We start from the raw sequence: 19049 nt of genomic DNA, 5'->3' as shown, positions 1-19049 counted from the left end.
AGGGAGAAGGAGAGAATCTCAAGCAGACTCCCTGCCAAGTGCAGAGTCCTACACAGGGCTCGATTTCATAACCCTGAGATAAAAAAAAAAAAAAAAAAAAAATAACCCTGAGATCATGACCTGAGATGAAATCAAGAGTGGGATGTTTACCTGATTGAGCCACCCAATTACCCCTACGGGTGTTTTTTTTTTTTTTTTTTTTTTTTATCAGTTTACAACTAAAATACTTATTCCAAGTTTACCCCTAATATCAGAATCATATATTTTATGACAAGAGTCACAAATATCCTGATGATATCACAGCAGTTTTTGTAATTATTTTACCTACCTTTCTTCATTTAGCATAATTTAATATCTTCAAAACTTTATATGCTCTAGTAGAGCCTGTGGATTTTTACCCATTTATATGAATGAACCATTTGTTTTTTGTTTTTTTCTTTTTGAATGAACCATTTGAATGGCGGAAATTTCACACAAATTGATTTTAAGTTCCAATGTATAGGCCTATCTTATTTTATTGACTATCTAGTTGATAAACAGCTAACAATTTGGGGTACCCTTTGTGCTGTAGAGTTTCTCAACCTTATCAGTAATGACAGATATTTCTGTCACGAGAAACTGTCATGTGAATTGTAGGATGTTGAGCAGCATCACTGGCCTCTGCCCAGTACGTACTAGTAATGTGTAGTGAGACACCAAAAATATGACACAACTCAAAATTTCTCCACACTTTGCCAGATGTCCCTGGGGAACAAAATTGTCCCTGGCTTAGAACCACTACTATAATGCACAGTAAATTATTCTCTAGTTTAGAGATGGGGAACAAACAAATGAAAGTAAAAACTCCTGGAAGAGTGTTTCTGGTTTTTGAGGCCTAAGGAATATGGAAAAAATCTGTAATAATACTTTTGCACAAATAGAAGGACACATGATTAGTGGTGCCACAATGATAGAACACCCGGACCTTGGGCAAGTGACTTACTATCTGTTTCCTCATCTATAAATATGGAAAGCAATAATGCCCATCTCACAGGGTTAATGGAAAATTGGCTAATTTTATGTGAAGTACTCCGAAGAGTAACTGCAATGAAATAAAGCACTTAATGCTTTATACTAATAGATAATAGATACCTAATGTATCAGTATTAATACTATTACCACTATTTTCCTGCTTGAGTAGGATAATAGAAAAGGTAGCAGTTCTCATTTATCTATTTTAAAATATTTTATTTATTTATTTGAGAGAGAGAGAACGATCAATGGTGAGGCACAGAGGGAGAGGGAGAGAGAAAAGCAGATGCCCCACTGAGCGAGGAGCCCACCGTGGGGCTTGATCCCAGGACCTGAAGATCATGACCTGAGCCCAAGGCAGACGCTTAACTGAGCCACCTCAGTGCCTCAGTTCTAAATAATTTAACCAAACTGAAGACTTTAGATAATAGTCACCATAGAGAGTGTTATAAATCTTTGATAGAATAGTAGAAAGTGAACTTTACTTGGTAATTTTACGGCTCTGTGCATATGCATATGTTGAATATATTTTGCTACTTCCAAAAAGCACAAGATAGTTCACAATACACACAAACAATGTAAACGATGCTATTAAGCTAGAGATAGGAGCGAACATTTCAGACCTGGGGAAGTGGAAATAGAAGTTACCCGTTTCTAGTGTTTCAGGGTGGCCAACCATTCATAATCTGGAAGTTTTAAAAGCAAACCCAGTTTTCACTTTGGCACTCGTATGAAAGCTCACGGTGACAAATCACAGATCGTCATGGTCAAGCGGGGAGGGAGTTATCATGTTCTGTCTATGGGGGTCACTCTTTCCAAACTGCATCAGATGCTGGGAGACTAAATATTCCCGGACTCAAGGTCCCTAAAGCAAGGTCTCTGGCGTCTTGATGGTTGCACCTATTAGAACAATAAGGGAACAGGCTTTGTCCCAAATGAAGATATTTAAACACACACACACACGCACACGCACACACTCTATAAACAAATATCAGTCGTCTTTCTATGATGCCTGGACCCAAAACTCGCAAAATGATGCAAAGAAATTTCGACCTAGAGATTTCTGCTGGAGTAGACTGTCCCTCCCTCCTTCCGTCTCTCTCAATCGCCCGCCCCCCCCCCACGCACACACAGACTTGATACTAGTGTGGTTTGGAGCCAGGCAGCCGGGAACCGGAGGGGCCGGGAGACGGCGGGGCGGGGCGGGCCGCAGGGGCAGCGCCCGCCCGGCCGCACCACCGGGGCCTCCCGTGAGCCGGGGCAGCGCGCGGCTGGGCACAGGGAGCTCGCGGAGCCCTCCCCGAGCACCGGGGCGCCCCGAGGGGCCGGGGGCCGGGGCCGAGCGGACGCACGTGCAGACGGGACGCCGGGACCCCGACCGGGAGCGCCCCCTGCAGCCCCGCGGGGCGCCCCGCGAGCCGGGCCGGGGGGCCGCGCGCCCCCTCCTCCCACCGGGCCCCGCGGGGCGGCGCGTCCGGGCCGGGAGCCGAGCGGGGCCCCCGGGCGGGAGGGGGGAGGGGGCGGGGGGCGGGGCGGGCCTCGGCGCGGGCCCGGGATCCGACGCGCGCCCCGGGCCGCCCCCGCCCCCGCCCCCGCCGCGCCGCGCTCCCCGCCCCGAGGGTGCCCCGCGCCCGCCAACTTGCGAGGGCTCCGGGCGCCGGGCTCCGGGCTCCGGGAGGGCGGGTCCGGGCATGGCGGGGCCGGGAGCGGCGCCCCAGGCGCGGGCGTGGCTGCTGCTCGGCGGCTGCCTTCTCGCCGGAGCCCAGGTAAGAGCAGGTGCGGCGCTGCCCCTGCGGCCCGAGTGAGCCTCGGGCTCGGCGCTGACCGGCGGACCCCGCGCCGCGCGCCTCCCGCGCACACGCACACGCACACGCACACGGCCGGGCGCTCGTGCACTCACACTCACGCGCACACACGCGCACACGGCCGGGCGCTCCTGCACTCACACTCACGCGCACACACGCGCACACGGCCGGGCGCTCCTGCACTCACACGCACACTCACGCACACGGCCGGGCTCTCACGTGCTCACATGCACACTCACACAGCCAGGCTCACACGCGCACACTCACTGCCAGGCACTCATGCACACTCACACACACACAGCCAGGCTCTCACGCGCGCGCACACTCATACACACACCCACCCCAACACATTCAGGCGCTCACGCACTCACACTCACACGCACACGCACACGGCCGGGCGCTCGTGCACTCACACTCACGCGCACACACGCGCACACCGCCGGGCGCTCCTGCACTCACACTCACGCGCACACACGGCCGGGCGCTCGTGCGCTCACACTCGCGCACACACACGCACACCGCCGGGTGCTCACGCGCTCACACTCACGCGCACACACGCGCACACGGCCGGGCGCTCGTGCACTCACTCACACGCACACTCACACGCACACTCACGCGCACACTCACGCGCACGGCCGGGCGCTCCTGCACTCACACTCACGCGCACACACGCGCACTCAGAGAGCCAGGCGCTCTCACACACACACGCGGACACACCCAGGCACTCGCGCGCGCGCACACACACACACACACACACACACGTGCGCGTCCCTCAGCGCTCGGCAGGCATCTAGCGGAGCCGCGGGGGATGCTTTAGGCGAGCGTCCCGGGCCCGGTACCGCTCGGACCAGGACCAGCGTCGGGGCGTCTGAGAGTCGGGGCTGTGCGCACGGGGGTGTGTTCTGGGTCAGGAGGGCCGGACTGGGAGGCGAACGAACTTTTCTTGCCCGGAGACTCCTTGGGTCCCGTTTCGTTAGTCGAGATTATCTTTGCGGGCGGCTGAGCGTCACTTTTGAGAACTTAAACTTCTCGGATCGCCGGTGACGACTAAGCGGATGAGCGGCTCCCCCGCCAGACAGTCGCGCATCATTAGAGAGAAGACACTTGGCAGAAAACAAAATACAGTGTTAAGTAGGGCTCAGCTTGTTCCTGTGAAGAGCAAACGTTAGTTGTCATTTCGTGTTGCTAATACTGTTTAGAGATTTTCTGGGTGATCTTTTGGAATAGGGCCTCTCTAGTGTGCAAGTGGCAATTCAACCTCACATTTTTTTTTTTTTTTGAGTCAAATAAAATAGGAGGTTTTCACGCAGCTTTTCGGATGAGCTGTATGGACGAGGTGTATGGCGAGGTGGGTGTAAGGCTTGGGAGCCTGTGAATTTAAACTCTATCAACGTCATTTCTCTCTTCTGTTCAGCAGGGGGCGCACCTCGACCGTCAAATGGAGCCCTAAATATTTTGTTTTTGGTTTTTTTTTTAATTATTTAACCGTGAGAATATTAAGGCATTGATTTATGTACTGATACTACCTAAACTTAATATTATGTTCTTGGCTTTCAGACGATCGGTTTAAAAGTCAATTATCCTAAAAGCGCAATTAAAAAAGTATTATTATTATTATTATTACTATTGTTATTTACCATATAGCCCACATAAGTTAAAAAAAATTATAGTACCCTGCCCTGCTAAATACTGGGCTTTACCTAGCATGGCTGGGATGTTTAATGCAAACTTGTTTTGTTAAAAAATCGAACAATATGTGTGTTGTACGTTGACTAAGAATATTAGCAATGGATGCTTGAAGGTAGGGCATGCTCAAACCTGAAAAATTTCACCAGAAGGAATATGAGCAAATGGGAAAAAAAGGATTTGGTGACAGTTATGGAACTCTGGTGATCTCTAATGTACTTCCTACATTTGCATCTTATAAGGTATTTGAATAATATGCTTAAAAACACTGCTCCCTTGCACAAGGGGCAAGTGAACTGTAGCCATTTACCTTATTCAGTGTTCCAGATTGCTTTTGTGAGGGGAATGGGGGAGATACTGCTTAGCACCACAACGAAATATCATTTTGAGATTGTGGGCAGAATATTTCTCTTACTTTTAGTTTTCAGTAAACCACTCAAGACATTGGATAATTTTTCTATAATTTAAACCTCCACTGGTACTGCTGACATTTTGGGCCATATAATTTTTTTGTTGTTGTGAGACTGTCTTGTGCATTAGGATATTTAGCAGCATTCCCGTCCTCTCCACTAGATGCCAGTAGTGTCCCCTCTGCCCGGTTGCGACAACCACAAAATGTCTTTAGATGTTGCTGAAAGTCTCTCTCAAAAATGAGCCCTGGTGGAGATACCTTGCTTTAAGTTGACTTCTGTTTAAGTTTGTTAATTAAGAATGTATGAAATGGTAGTTCATAGTAGTTATTAAATTTTTGGCCCTGGGATCCCTGGGTGGCGCAGCGGTTTAGCGCCTGCCTTTGGCCCAGGGCGTGATCCTGGAGACCCGGGATCGAATCCCACATCGGGCTCCTGGTGCATGGAGCCTGCTTCTCCCTCTGCCTGTGTCTCTGCCTCTCTCTCTTTCTCTCTCTCTGTGTGACTATCATAAGTAAATAAAAATTAAAAAATTTTTTTGGCCCTTTAAACAAAATCTGAAGGTTAAAATAAAGTGAGTTACATTGACACGTTGACACCTTCTCTGGTCTTCAGTCTCTTCATCTTCATTCCTACCTAACATATATATTAAATTTAGAAAATATATTGATAGAACAATGAAGGGAATGTATCAAAGCAGAATAGCTTGTGTCGAACAAATGTTTAATATTTAATAAACATCACAAAATAGATACTATAGACTAGTATCTATTAATTGTTTTTAAAGATCCCTGTGGTTTTTGGTTGGCAAAGAAGAGGCTGCCTTTGCTTCAAAGCACAGTTCAGAACTCATGCGATCACGTACCAGATGTCATTACAGTGCCTCATAATATATTTCTTGAAGTCAGATTATCACATGGGAATGGGGAGCACTGTATAAGTATGTGTAGTATTTTGTTTGCTATGTCAATGGGTCCTTCTGGACGCAGACTCTGAGATGGAGTTAATGGTACAGTAGGTTTATTGGGGGTACTGTGAAAAGTACCTGTGAGAGAGAAGATAGTGAGAAAGTAGGATTGGACAGGGAGAGCCACAGACCAGGACACAAATCTGGCACAGTCTTGGCCAACCTCATGGAGAGCTCAGGATACAGGTTGCCCACCAGAGGAGCCCCATGTGATGATAGAATGGCCAGGTCCTTGTACTCTAACTGTTGCTTACTCATTAGCTCAGGATTGTTTATGTAATTGTACACTTGGTTTCAAACTTGAGACAGATGTTTGAAGTACTGCAGCTGGAGGCTGTCCCAAAACCACACTCCTTCCAGACAAGTAGTTGATTCTTTCTTGAAGGACTGTGTCGGTGGTGCACCTCTGTGTCTGCCTTCCTTATGAAATTATCAAGGAACAATGTTGGTTTTGCTGGGCTTGACAATGGGCTGACCCCATGTGATTCAGTCACCTTCCCCAGGCTCCATGGTTGCATATCAGTGGTTCTGACAGTGTATGTGCCTGAAGAGAGTACAAATCCATCACCATGACAGGAGAAAATTCTCGGAAGATATGACCTATTGAGTGGAAGTATGTAAGTTCTATACAATACTAGGCATGAGCAGATACTAGTGGGCAGGTTTTGTTTTCCAGTAATCATTCATTTTTTGCCTGCGTGGAATACCAACACTCTCGTGGACATTCTGATGTGGGCAAAGAATGGCCTGGGAACCCAAAAGCCACATTCACATTCCTCCTCTGAAAACATGCAACCTCGTTGGGTGTGAAACTTGATGTTTCTACTCTTATTCTGTTCAGTGAGAAGGATTAGTTCTACTGACCTTCCAGTGTGAAGATTCAGTCTTTGGGGAATCAGAAATCTCTTATTAGGGGGGAGGGGACGACAATCAGTGATAATATTTATTTACCTACCAAGTGCCAAATACTGTGCTAAGCACTTTAATCCATTATTATGTCATTTAATTCTCGTAGTAACTTTGTGAGATAGACGCTGTAATTATTCATTTCATAAGTGAGAAAATGGGACTAAGATGTTAGGTGATATTCTCAGGTCACACAGCTAACGAGTAGTCATGATTCACACCCAGACTTCGACCCTGGAACCCCTCCCTCAGGTTGGTGTCCTCATTGTGGAGATCAGTTGGGCACTGCTTAGCTAAATTATGTCTCTCTAGCCCTCTGTCCCAACAATATCCACCCCTGTGTATATTTCCCAAGGAATTTCTTACACAAGTTCATAGTGGTTATTGCAATAATTCTGTGGTATTGGGGTCAATATGGGTATTTATAGTGAGGTATGAGGCAATAAAAAGCAGTGGATTCAATGTACACAAAACAGCATGTATGAGATGTTTCAAACAGAATAGGATATAGCGTATAAACAATGCGCTATATGACACAGTGCTGTTTACATATATTTAAATATATGCACAGTCAAGCAGCCATACATATTGTGTAGACATCCAGATAAGAGATATATGTGTATATAAATTTCACATAAGTGGTTGCATATGGGAAGGCAGAGAAGTAGGAGTGGGGCATAAGATAAAAAAAGAGAGATAGATAGAAAACCAAATAAATAAGCCTGCAGCCACATCTCAAGCTCTGTATCAGTTGGAGATCGTGGTGATAGCAGATGAAACTAGCAACAAGCCATCACTGGTAGATTCAAGGATGAGGACGTCATTAGGACATAGGCAGCTCCTCCGAGACGCTGGCTAAGAGACTACTCTCAAAAACATCGAGGTGAAACTTGGCTGCTGAGTGTGTCTGCATCATGCATACTTCCAGAAGCGCTACTGTGGTTAAAGATCCAGTGGTTCGTTCGTTCTCCTTCTTTCCCTTCGACAGCCAGGACGGTTTTCATTTGTCTGCCGGGCCTGGGTGAGCCTTGTATCCCTGGGGTGCGGCCTTCTGGGTGGCTGCGCCAGCTGTGGGTGGAATCCTCAGCCCCCCAGGGCCTCGGAGCTGCAAGGGCGGGGAGCAGGGGTGGCCTTTTCCTGGCAATGCACAGGGAGGTTTCATTTCCTTGGAACTTCCTCAACTCTTCATGAATAAAAATTGAACATTTTCATCTAACATTCACACATTCCATTTATTTTCCAGTTGTGAGCTTCAGTGGGTTTTGTCATCGACTAGAATCCATGTTCTCTTGTCTCTCTGTTCGGGTTTTGCTTTCTCCCTGAGTTAGGCTTTAAATCTTTTAACAGCAATGTGATTCTCGGCAGTCAGTACCTTCTGAGCCTCCTGTTTCCTCCAATCTATTGTGGCAGTGATGATGGTGTTTATCTCAGGGGATGTGGGAATATTGAATTGAAAAATATGCAAATGCACAAAAGCCTTAAGGTGCCCAATAATGAAAATGCCAGCTCTTTTCTATTAGTAGATTCGTTAAGGGCTTTTTAATGGAATGATTATTAGATTGAGATTATTTCTAAACTGATTGGGAGTCCCTGAAAGATTTTATTTATTTTTAAAAAAGAGTTTATTTATTTATTCATGAGAGACACAGAGACATAGGTAGAAGGAGAAGCAGGCTCCCCGCAGGGAGCCTGATGTGGGACTCTATCCAATGACCCTGGGATCACGACCTGAGCCAAAGGTAGATGCTCAACCACTGAGCCACCTAGGTGCACCCCCCTTGCACTGAAAGCTTTTAAATGGTGTGTGTGTATATGTGTGTGTTTTCTTTCTGCCTCCAAAAATGTGCCTTCTATACCTTACAGTTTCCCCTTTAGAACCCAGTTGCATTCTGACAGCAATTGGACATTTTATTCTTTGCACTGATAGATGTTATAATTTTACAGTTATTAATACAAGTATTGGTTAATATCTGTCTTGCCCTTTGAAGAAGTCATTCTGAAGACAGAGCCATTAATCAGAAGGCAGTTGCAGCTGTTCTCACAATCACTGGTGTGTCCTTGTAGAACTATAGATGCAAGAAGGCAGATGGATTCAAGAGATAGAAGGTACATTCAGCTGAAGGACGAGTGGATTGGAGCAAATACAAGGAGTGAAATTTTTAGATAAGCTGGGAGTGAAATGCCTGAGATATTGACTAGATGGTTGGATATTGGATTTTAAAAGCTTAAGAAAACTCTGGATTTAGCACCAGCACTTTATAGGGAGTACCTGAAACCACATGTGTGAATGATATTCTCAATGAGAGTATCATGGAAGTAAAAGCACTGGCTAACTTGTTTAAAAGAGGGTGTACAGATAGATTTTCTATAAGATTACCTCTAAATTGTAAATTCAAAGGGAAAACTGGACGAACAAACAATTTGAAACACCCTGTGACAATCAGCATGGTGTCTTTGGATAGTAGGTTCTGCAAAAATGTTTGAATAAGCTTATTTGTATTTTTTTTCTTTTTAAGACAATTCATCCTCTTTAACACCACTTGGAACCGAAGGCTCTAATCATTTACTCTGTTTTAATTTAATTTAATTTTATATTTTTCTCTGTTTTAATTTTAAAAGGGTCACTCTCCTCTGAGGGCCAGAGGTCAAAGATCCAGTATCTGGTCATGGAGATGGAAAGACAAGAACTCTAAGAGAGTTCAGTGTTTCGAGAGCTCCCTCTTCCTAATGGCTGATAAAGTAGGCTCAGTGTTGAGCTTGACAGTTATTCCATTGGCTGATGGAATTTTATAGATGCTCACTGAAAGTAAATCATAGCTTTCTGGAGGGGGAAGGAGTATATAAAATGGTTAAGATTATGGACTTTGATATCAGAACTGAGTTTGGAATCTACGTTTCCTTCTCTCTAGCTGTTACTTACATCTCAAGAACCCATTTGAAAAGTGGGGATGACCTGATACCAAATTCATTGAGTTGCTGTATGGATTATACACCATGAAAACCTCAGAAGGAACATTTACTGTAGCACCTGTCACAGAGTTTGCTCACTCTCTTAGCCATTACTGTTGTTGCTATCATCATCATCATTTCTATTATTTTTCTAACTAGCTATTGCTGGTATAGAGACTCAATTATTTTTTTTAAAAAGATTTTATTTATTTATTCATGAGAGACACACACAGAGAGAGAGAGAGAGAGAGGGTCAGAAACCACAGGCAGAGGGAGAAGCAGGCTCCTGGAGGGGAGCCCGATGTGGGACTTGATCCCAGGACTCCAGGATCACGCCCTGGGCCGAAGGCAGGTGCTAAACTTCTGAGCCACCCAGACGTCCCTTGATTATTTTTATTTACTGATTCACACCTACCAAGTTTATTCTGGAGCAGTAACAATTTTCTCCAATAAGTATATCTATTTTTTTTATCTATTGTCTTATTTACTGCATTAACTACAACTCCCAATGTAATGTTGGACAGTAGTAATTATTACGTGCATCTTATCTTGTTTATTACTTCAATGAGACTTCTTCTAAAGATTTATCAAGTATGATATTTGTTCATGTTCATCAGTGCTAATTTTATTAAATTGTTAAATGGTAGGCTATTGTAGAAAGTTCTGAGTTTATATCATGTAGGATTTTTAATTTAAAGCCATAAATGACATGCTATTTCTTTTTTTAAGATTTTATTTATTTACTTTAGAGAGAGAGAGAGAGAGAGAGAGAGAGAGAGAGACAGCATGAGAGGGAGGGGCAGAGGGAGAAGGAGAGAAAAAAATCTCAAGTAGACTCCACGCTGAGTGTAGAGCCTGACACGGGGCTCAATCCCAGGGCCCCGTGATCATGGCCTGAGCTGAAACCGAGAGTTGGACACTGAACTGATTGAGCCACCCTGGCGCTCCTGATATGCTATTTCCTTAAAAATATGTCATATTAATTGTTTTGAAGTTCTGCCACAGACAGTGCCTAACTGGTTCTTAATAACTTTTCTACAGTATATGGTACCTCACATTAGATGATTAGATACTCATTCAATATTGGTGTTTCCATGATCATAGGTGGAGGATGTTATATATTATTATACATTGCTGCTTGAATCACCAAATAAGTCAAATACTCTTCTTAATAATAAGATACATACTGATAACACCCTTAAAAACCTAGCAAACAAACAAAAGTGTTGCTTCGTACTCTATTTGGCCAAATATTTATATGACTAGATTGGAACAGACTTCTGTGTGTGATTGAGGTAACTGCTGCCTCTCCTTTGTGAGACCATTTACATCAAATTGCAAACTGGCTGCAATTTCTTAAATGAGAGTCATTTATACTTCTTGTCACTTTCCTTACTTCTATAATCAGGCTAGTTCTGTTTTCTATGAGAACAAAATTTTTAGTTATTTTTTAAAATGCACTTTCTAAGAGCAAAGATTGTGTTTAAAAAATGCATTTAAGCACATGTTGTGGGCATGAGATAAGCTTGCATATTCTTCTGCCTACACCGCGAGAGAATCTGCCTTCCGAAAGGCGCTCATGCGTGTAACGAGCACCAAGGTGGAATTTCTTTCAATATATATTCTGGTGTCTTATTTCCTAGATGAATAATGTCATAAGACACGACATCCAGAAGCTTTTGGGTAGTCATGTAAGCAAAACTTAAGCATGATTTTCACTTTGATTCATTGAACTTAGAGATACCTAAAAAACTAGAAGAAACCATAAGTAGATATGTGGAGCTTTCCTGCAGTCTTAAAAAGGCCTTTTAAAATCAATCCAAAAGACATAGCATGCTTCTCTTTCCCACCAGATTGGTAATATATTAGTAATGGCATTTTGTTTGTGAGTCTAACACATTTTTTACCATTCGTGCTCATTGTGTAAGAAGTGCCCAAGAGCCATACTGTAGCTCCTGACGTACTTGAAGGCCAGATCCATGGCTTGGGTTTCTTTTATATAAATCTTCTGCCACAATGTCTGTGAATAGTGTCTTGTCCATGAAAGGTCTCAGTAAATATTGTAGAATAAATATACTCGATGATCCTCACTGCTAAACCAGCACAGTGAGTTGTGTAGAATGAGCAGACAACTGGCTAACAGGTTTTCTGTGAGCATAAGGAGGTACCTCCAAAAAATTCTTTTTCCCTAGGTCTTCTCATTTTCACTTCAGCAAAATTGCATTGGACTATTAAGCTTTTTTAATTGTTTTTTTAAAAGATTTTATTTATTTATTCATGTGAGACACACACAGAAAGAGACAGAGACACAGGCAGAGAGAGAAGCAGGCTCCATGCAGGGAGCCCAGTGTGGGACTCAATCCCAGGACTCCAGGATCATGCCCTGCGCTGAATTGAAGGCAGATGCTCAACCACTGATCCACCCAGGCGTCCCTTAAGTTTTGTCTTTACTGTGTAGGCCCTCAAAGTGATTAAGAGATGGCCCTATTCTCCAAGGGGCTTCCACTCAAGGGGGAGACAGAAAGCCAACAGTACGAAGTGGGGCTCTGTGCCTGGCATCTCCTGTCCTGCAGCATCTGTCCATTTTCCTTCTTCCCAGTGTACCTTTTACTCCCATGCTTGTGTGGTGTAGACAGTAAGTCCTCAGCTAGAGATGAGAAGGGCCTGACTGATTTCTGCCAGAGGTTTTCACATTCAGCATTTTTGTCTTTTTGCTTCGTTAAGTCTATGTTGGTCAAGTATAAGTAGAAGGTCATAAAAGTATAGATTTGTTAATACTGGTGAATATGTATACAGGTTTGCCCTATAAAGGCCCTTAACTAGGCACCCTATGTGCATTTTCTTTAATCCTTACAACAAACTTAAGAGGAAGGAAGGAACATTTTTACTGCCTCTCTAACATCCATCCCATTCCTCACCAACTTGGTGGCAAGTGAGTACAAGTGGTTGAGTAAGATGCACTGTGAAAAAATGCAAAACTCAAAATCTCTACCCTTGTGAATTTTGCATTCTCTCGTTCTCCTGAAGCCTGCTCTACCCATGGATGCACATGCACTTGCCAAAACATTTCCTTAGGTTATCCAGCCAAATGTACATTGGCACAGGTTTACATTGAAGGCAAAATAAGCTTTGTGTTTTATTATGCAGATACAGGAAAACAAAAACACCTTATCTATTGACCAACACCTTTTTAGTAAAGCTTCAGCTGTGCTAGGTGAACAAGTTCTAGAGGTCTCCAGGACAACCTAGTGCTAACAGCAATACAGCATTGTTCATTTCCAAATTCAAGAGGATAAATCTTGTAACTCTTCTTACCACAAAAAAACAAAAAACAAACAAAAATCATGAGGACATTTTGGAAGATGTTGGCTACATCTATTACCTTGATTTTGGTGATGGTATCATAAGTGTTCGCATATGTCCAAACCAATCAAAATGTGCCCGTTAAATATATGTATTTCTTTATATATGTGTATATATATATATATATATACACACACACACATATATATTTTAAGATTTTACTTATTTGAGAGAGAGAACATGCATGTGCACGAGCTGGAGGGATGAACAGAGGGAGAGGGAGAAGCAGACTTGGTGCTGAGCATGGAAGCAGACATGGGGCTCGATCTTAAAACCCTATGATCATGACCTGAAACCAAGGGTCAGATGCTTTAACAGACCGAGTCACCCAGGCACCTCTGGTTTTTTGTATTTCAATACAGCTGTTAAAAAAATTGAGCACCTTACCTAACAAACAAACAAAAAACTCCAAACAGGATAAAATGGGTAATGTGGTCAATGGTACAAACTTCCAGTTTGAAAATAAGTAAGTCACAAGGGTATAATGTACAGCATGATAACCATAGTTAGAATACTGTATTGCATATTTGAAAGCTGCTAGGAGAGTAGATTTTAAAGTTTCTCATAAGGAGAAAAAAATTTTGTAAATGTATGGTGACATGTTAACTGGACTTAACTGTGGTTATCATTTCACAATATATAGAAATATAAATCAGTATGCTGTACATCTGAAAATAACTCATATAATGTTATATATTGATTATGTGTCTATCTTTTTTAAAAAATATTTATTTATTTATTTATTCATTCATTCATTCATGAGAGACAGAGGCAGAGACACAGGCAGAGGGAGAAGCAGGCTCCATGCAGGGAGCCTGATGTGGGACTCGATCCTGGGTCTCCAGGATGAGGCCCTGCGCCGAAGGTGGCGCTAAACCGCTGAGCCACCCAGGCTGCCCCAATTATGTGTCTATTAAAACACAACAATTAAAAAAACCCCATAACCTTCTATTCATGACAACTCAGTTCAGCAAGTACTTTGAGGGTCTCACTTATGCTGGACACTGTAATAATCACTGAAAATAGAAATACAGTCAAGCACATGCCCACATTTTCAAACAGATCATGTTCAGCATTCTTAAAAAGGTTTCTGCATTTGAATTAATGTTTAATACAACCTTTGAGTGATGACCTTTCTTTTGGGAGAGAAGTCAACCTGATAAGGCACTGTTATCATTGAGTGGCTCCCTCTGTGTCTCCTCATCTGTCCAAAAGTTTGGGCCCCAGACTACACTGACCTCACACAGTCTTGTCAAATACAGCTCTTTCCTGCTCCCCCAACCCTTGACCCACTAGATTCAGTTTTTTTTTTACTGCCAGTAAGTCCATGTGGACTCTTACTTCTCACTGATTTAGAACCCCTGTATTATTCCCAGATCTACTGACTAAATTCCTCATTACGTGTTACCTTTCCCTATTCCCTGCCCCCTATTACTCATTCAACTATCTAAAAACAATCATACCTTGACCTCCTCTCTCATCCATAAAGCTAACTGTTGTGTGATAGGTGGTCACATCGTTATGTTAGAAATTAGGAAAATCAAAGTTTCATTCCAATATTCATTCCTTTTTTTGATAGGTCATAGAATATGGTTTACTTTACAAGTTCTCATAAATTTCCTTTATTCTCTTAACAGACATGCATAATTTGTATAGCTACTGAGTGCACAGAGTTTCTACTATGTGAAACTTACCTTATAGTTTGTTGACCTTATTATTAATGGTGATTTTACCTCATTGCTGTTGCTCAAAATTAGCCTTCTCATTCCCATTGGATATCAATCATGTTATTTTTCCCAGCCGCTACTCTTTCCCAGGATCCCACAGCTATGCTGCATGACAGATGTGTTGCCTGGGGTGGTGACACTATAGATACAAATGGATGGAATGTTGGCCACTGAAATTTGGCCTGCAGCCTGATTTTCTCTACCTCAAATTCTGGTTGCCAACTGCCTGAAGGAAATAATCATCTTCTTGATGATTTGTTACATCCCCAAACAGGCCAACACTGGTTGTTAGGGTGGGGGTAGCTTACTTATTTTGTATTGCATTTCGTTTTTTTTTCCTTTGGTTGTACAATGTGATTCTTTTAAAGGTGTACAACATGATTTAGTATATATATACATTGTGAAATGGTTATCCAGTTGATTAACAAATTCATCACCTCCCTTTTTGTGTGTTTGTGTGATGAGAACACTTAAGATCTACAGGCTTACCCTGGAGATATTACAGGTTTGGTTCCAGACCACTGTAGTAAAGCGAATATTGTAAGAAAGTGAGTCAAATAAATTATTGGGCTTCCCAGTGAATATAAAAGTTTTATTTATACTATACTGTAGTCTGGTAAGTGTGTAATAGCATTAGGTCTGAATAAAACAATGTGCATTTCTTAATTAATACTTCATTGCTGAATAAATGCTATCATTTGAGATTTCAGTGTTTCATAATCACTGATCACAGATCACCATAAGAAATATAATAAGAAATGAAAGAGTTTGAAGTATCGTGAGAATTACCAAAATGTGACACAGAGACATAGAATAAGCTAATGCTGTTGGAAAAATGGTGTCAACAGATTCACTTGATGCAGGGTTGCCACAACCCTTCAAGTGTAAAAAAATATAGCGCCTGAGTAGTGCTACAAAGCAAAGTGCACTAAAACGAGGTATGCCTGTATTTGAAATTCTGTATTTCCCCATAATTACAGGGACACCATTCAAAGCAAATTTTTAGCTTTTCTATGTTCATAGAAAGCTTTCCAAATTTTCAGTGTGAAATGATTTTTGAAAGCCATTCTAGATGTACCAGCTAGTTAGGTTTTTAAGTAACTAAAACTCTTGTGCCAATTTTGCTGAGATTTGAAAATAGAGCTTTTGACTTGGGAATTGAATGTTGCACAAACCTACTTGACCCTGTGTGCATAGTTCTTAACTTGGCTAATTCTGAATTTGTGTTTTGATGGCAACTTCCCATAAAATAAGTAAATTACTTTTGAGGAAGATACAGTTACTTCACTGAATTGCCAAGGGAGTCATTTTAAATTAGTTGATGATTAATAGTTGACAGTCTCTTGCTTGGGAGATCTAGTAATGGGTGGGAATTTAAAAATTGTCAGTTGTAATTGATTTTCTTTGAGACGGTAGGGAATCTTTCAAATTTATAGGAGCCTATAAATTTTGGGGAGCTACCAAATCCATGATTTTCTTTTGCTCTCAAGTTCTTTGCCAAATAATCTAAACATATTTGAACTTAATTTAGTTTAAACTAGTAGATTATATTGCGTTTAATTGAAAACTTGGTTGGTCTTTCTGTCACAGTTATAATCATTAAACTAAATACAATTCGCTAAAAACTCTTTATTATATGAATGAAGAAAGTATTTTGAGAAAATTGTAGATTCATATATAGTGTAAGAAATAATATAGGGATATTGTATACCTTTTATCCAATTTCTCCCTGTGGTAATATCTTTTATAACTGTAATATAATAGCCCAAGCAGCAAATTGATGTTGATGCAGTCCACATGCTTAATTCAGGTGTCACTGGTTTTATTTGTATTCAATGGTGTGTGTGCGCATTTACTTTTATGCAGTTTTATCACACGTGCAGATGCACGTGACCACCACTGTAGTCAAGATACAGAACAGTTTCAACACAGGAATCCCTCCTGCTACCTTTATAGCTACAGCCTCTTCCCTCTCTTACCGTGTCCCTTGCTCTCTCCAATACCTGGCAACCACTAATCTGTTCTTCATCTCTATAATCATTAGATGACTTAAAAAATTAACTATGCTTGGTTTCTTTCGTTCTTTTTTAGATTTTATTTATTTATTCATGAGAGACACAGAGAGAGAGAGGCAGACACAGGCAGAGGGAGAAGCAGGCTCCCTGCAGGGAGCCCACTGGGGGACTCAATTCCAGGACCTTGGGATCACACCCCGAGCCAAAGGCAAGATGCTCAACCACTGAGCCACCTAGGTGCCCCCTATGCTTGATTTCTAAGGAGTATTTGGAGCTCTACAAATACCTGATAATTTTGAGTGGTTAAAATGAAAAAAGGTTGAATGATAGGTGTGAAGGATCCTAACTGATTTTCAGTGAGGCCACGGATTAATACATTGCATTCTTAAACTGTTTTCAGTTTGCTTCCTGCATGAACAGAGTCCTGGGAAGTTTTATGATTTACTGTCTAATATGCAAAATGGACTGGTCTTTAGATTTAGTTCCGAGTTAGAGTTCAGTTTGTGAAAGGATTAAAAAACTTGAGAGGTATGGACACTTGTGTGGTGGAGTGCATGTGTGCGTGTGTTTATGCTGTGTATTTTATCTACATAACTTGTTTTACTTGTTTGAGTTAAAAAAGGACAAAGGGGGAGACACTTCCATAGTTGATGTTTTAATTAAAGGTGGATGGTTCAATATTTTCTCCAAAGCTATCAGTTTATTATAACATAATCCTTTTCTCTATTTGAACCCAATATTACAGACAGTAAATTCTAAGTAATTAAAAACATATTTCATCTCAGATTCACTTTACAATGTAAAACTTTGGCTGCTCTTAAGGGAATCGCACTCTTAAGAGTGAGATCAGTACTTAAGAAAGTAAAATAAAATATTAATAGGTCTGTATGAACTCTTCTGAGACCTGTGTAAAAACATGGGTAGAAAGTTAATAAAACTGATTTATTATTTGGCTCATTGATACTAAACCATATGACAAATCCTGAATTCCAAACAAAAGTCCTTATTGTAGACCAGCTCACCTTTCTCTTGGGCTGTGGAAAGTAGTCCAAAGAAATGCATTCTCTTTAAACATACTCTTTCAATCTTTTCTGAGTTAGAGCCAAATCTAGTATATGAATATTATAATAGCTTTCTAAGAAGGCATTATGTACATCAAGGAAACTTCACTTTATAAAGGAGATATTTCTGCAAAACTATAGTCATATTTTAACACTTCTTATTTACCTTTGTTTTTTACAACCACCTTGTGGCAGATCCTCATGTACTAAAATGAGGTAATATTTTTATATATATTGTGTTTTTTCAAGTTAGGACAGATTGATTCTTTTGAAAAAAAATTAACTTAGATAATTATAGATTCATATGCAGTTGTAAGAAATAATACAGAGAGAACCTGATACCCTCTACCCAGTTTCTCCCAGTGGTAACATCTTATAAAAGTATAGTAAATATCACAACCAACATATTGACATCAATACAGTCAAGATATCAGGTTTTCTATCTCCAAAAGATTCCCCGTCTGTTGCCATTCTATAGATACACTCACATCTCCTCCTCCTCAACCCCAGGGCAACTACTAATCTGTTCTCCATTTCTATAATTTACTTTGTGCCTTCTCTCTTTCTTTCCTTTGTTCATTTGCTAGAAGTTTGTCAATTTTATTGTCTTTTCAAAGACCTAGCTCTTTTATTTTATTTATTTATTTGACAGAGAGAGAGTGAGAGCGAGCGAGTGCACACAAGCAGGGAGAGCAGGAGAGGGAGAAGCAGGCTCTCTGCTGAGCAGGGAGCCCAATGTAGGACTTGATCCCAGGACCCTGGGATCATGACCTGAGCTGAAGGCAGATACTTAACTGACTGAGCCACCCAGGTGCCCCTGATTTCTATTTTTATCTTTATTGTGTCCTTTCTACCTGCTTTGGTTTTAGTTTGCTCTTCTTTTTCCAGGTTCTTGAGGTAGGGCCTTATGTTATTGATATGAGGTTTTTCTTCTTTACCAATGCAGATATTTAGTGTTGCAAGTTTCTCTCAGCATCTTTTTAGCTATGCCTTCACATTTTGATATTTTGGATTTTCATTTTCAGTCAGTTCAGTGTATTGTTCTGATTTCCTCTGAGACTTCCTTTTTGACCCGTGGATTATTTAGAAGTATGTTCTTTAGTTTTCAAGTGTTTGAATATTTCCCTGTTATCGTTCTCTTTTTGATTT

General features: G+C 41.7%; 1 protein-coding gene across 3 annotated transcripts in view; it reads left to right on the top strand.

Moving 5' to 3' along the window:
* The first annotated feature begins 2675 nt into the window (after positions 1 to 2675).
* PTH2R (parathyroid hormone 2 receptor) overlaps positions 2676 to 19049 on the top strand; it is a 145798-nt gene continuing 129424 nt past the window's right edge. For all 3 annotated transcript variants that reach the window (XM_077884854.1, XM_077884853.1, XM_077884852.1), the window contains exon 1: positions 2676 to 2777. In XM_077884854.1, the coding sequence (XP_077740980.1) occupies positions 2703 to 2777 (75 nt within the window). In that variant the 5' untranslated portion in view covers positions 2676 to 2702. The remainder of the gene's footprint in view (positions 2778 to 19049) is intronic.

Source organism: Canis aureus, chromosome 36 (genome assembly GCF_053574225.1).
Source record: "Canis aureus isolate CA01 chromosome 36, VMU_Caureus_v.1.0, whole genome shotgun sequence".
Lineage (NCBI taxonomy): Eukaryota > Metazoa > Chordata > Mammalia > Carnivora > Canidae > Canis > Canis aureus.
This window is presented reverse-complemented; position numbering and strand designations above follow the sequence as displayed.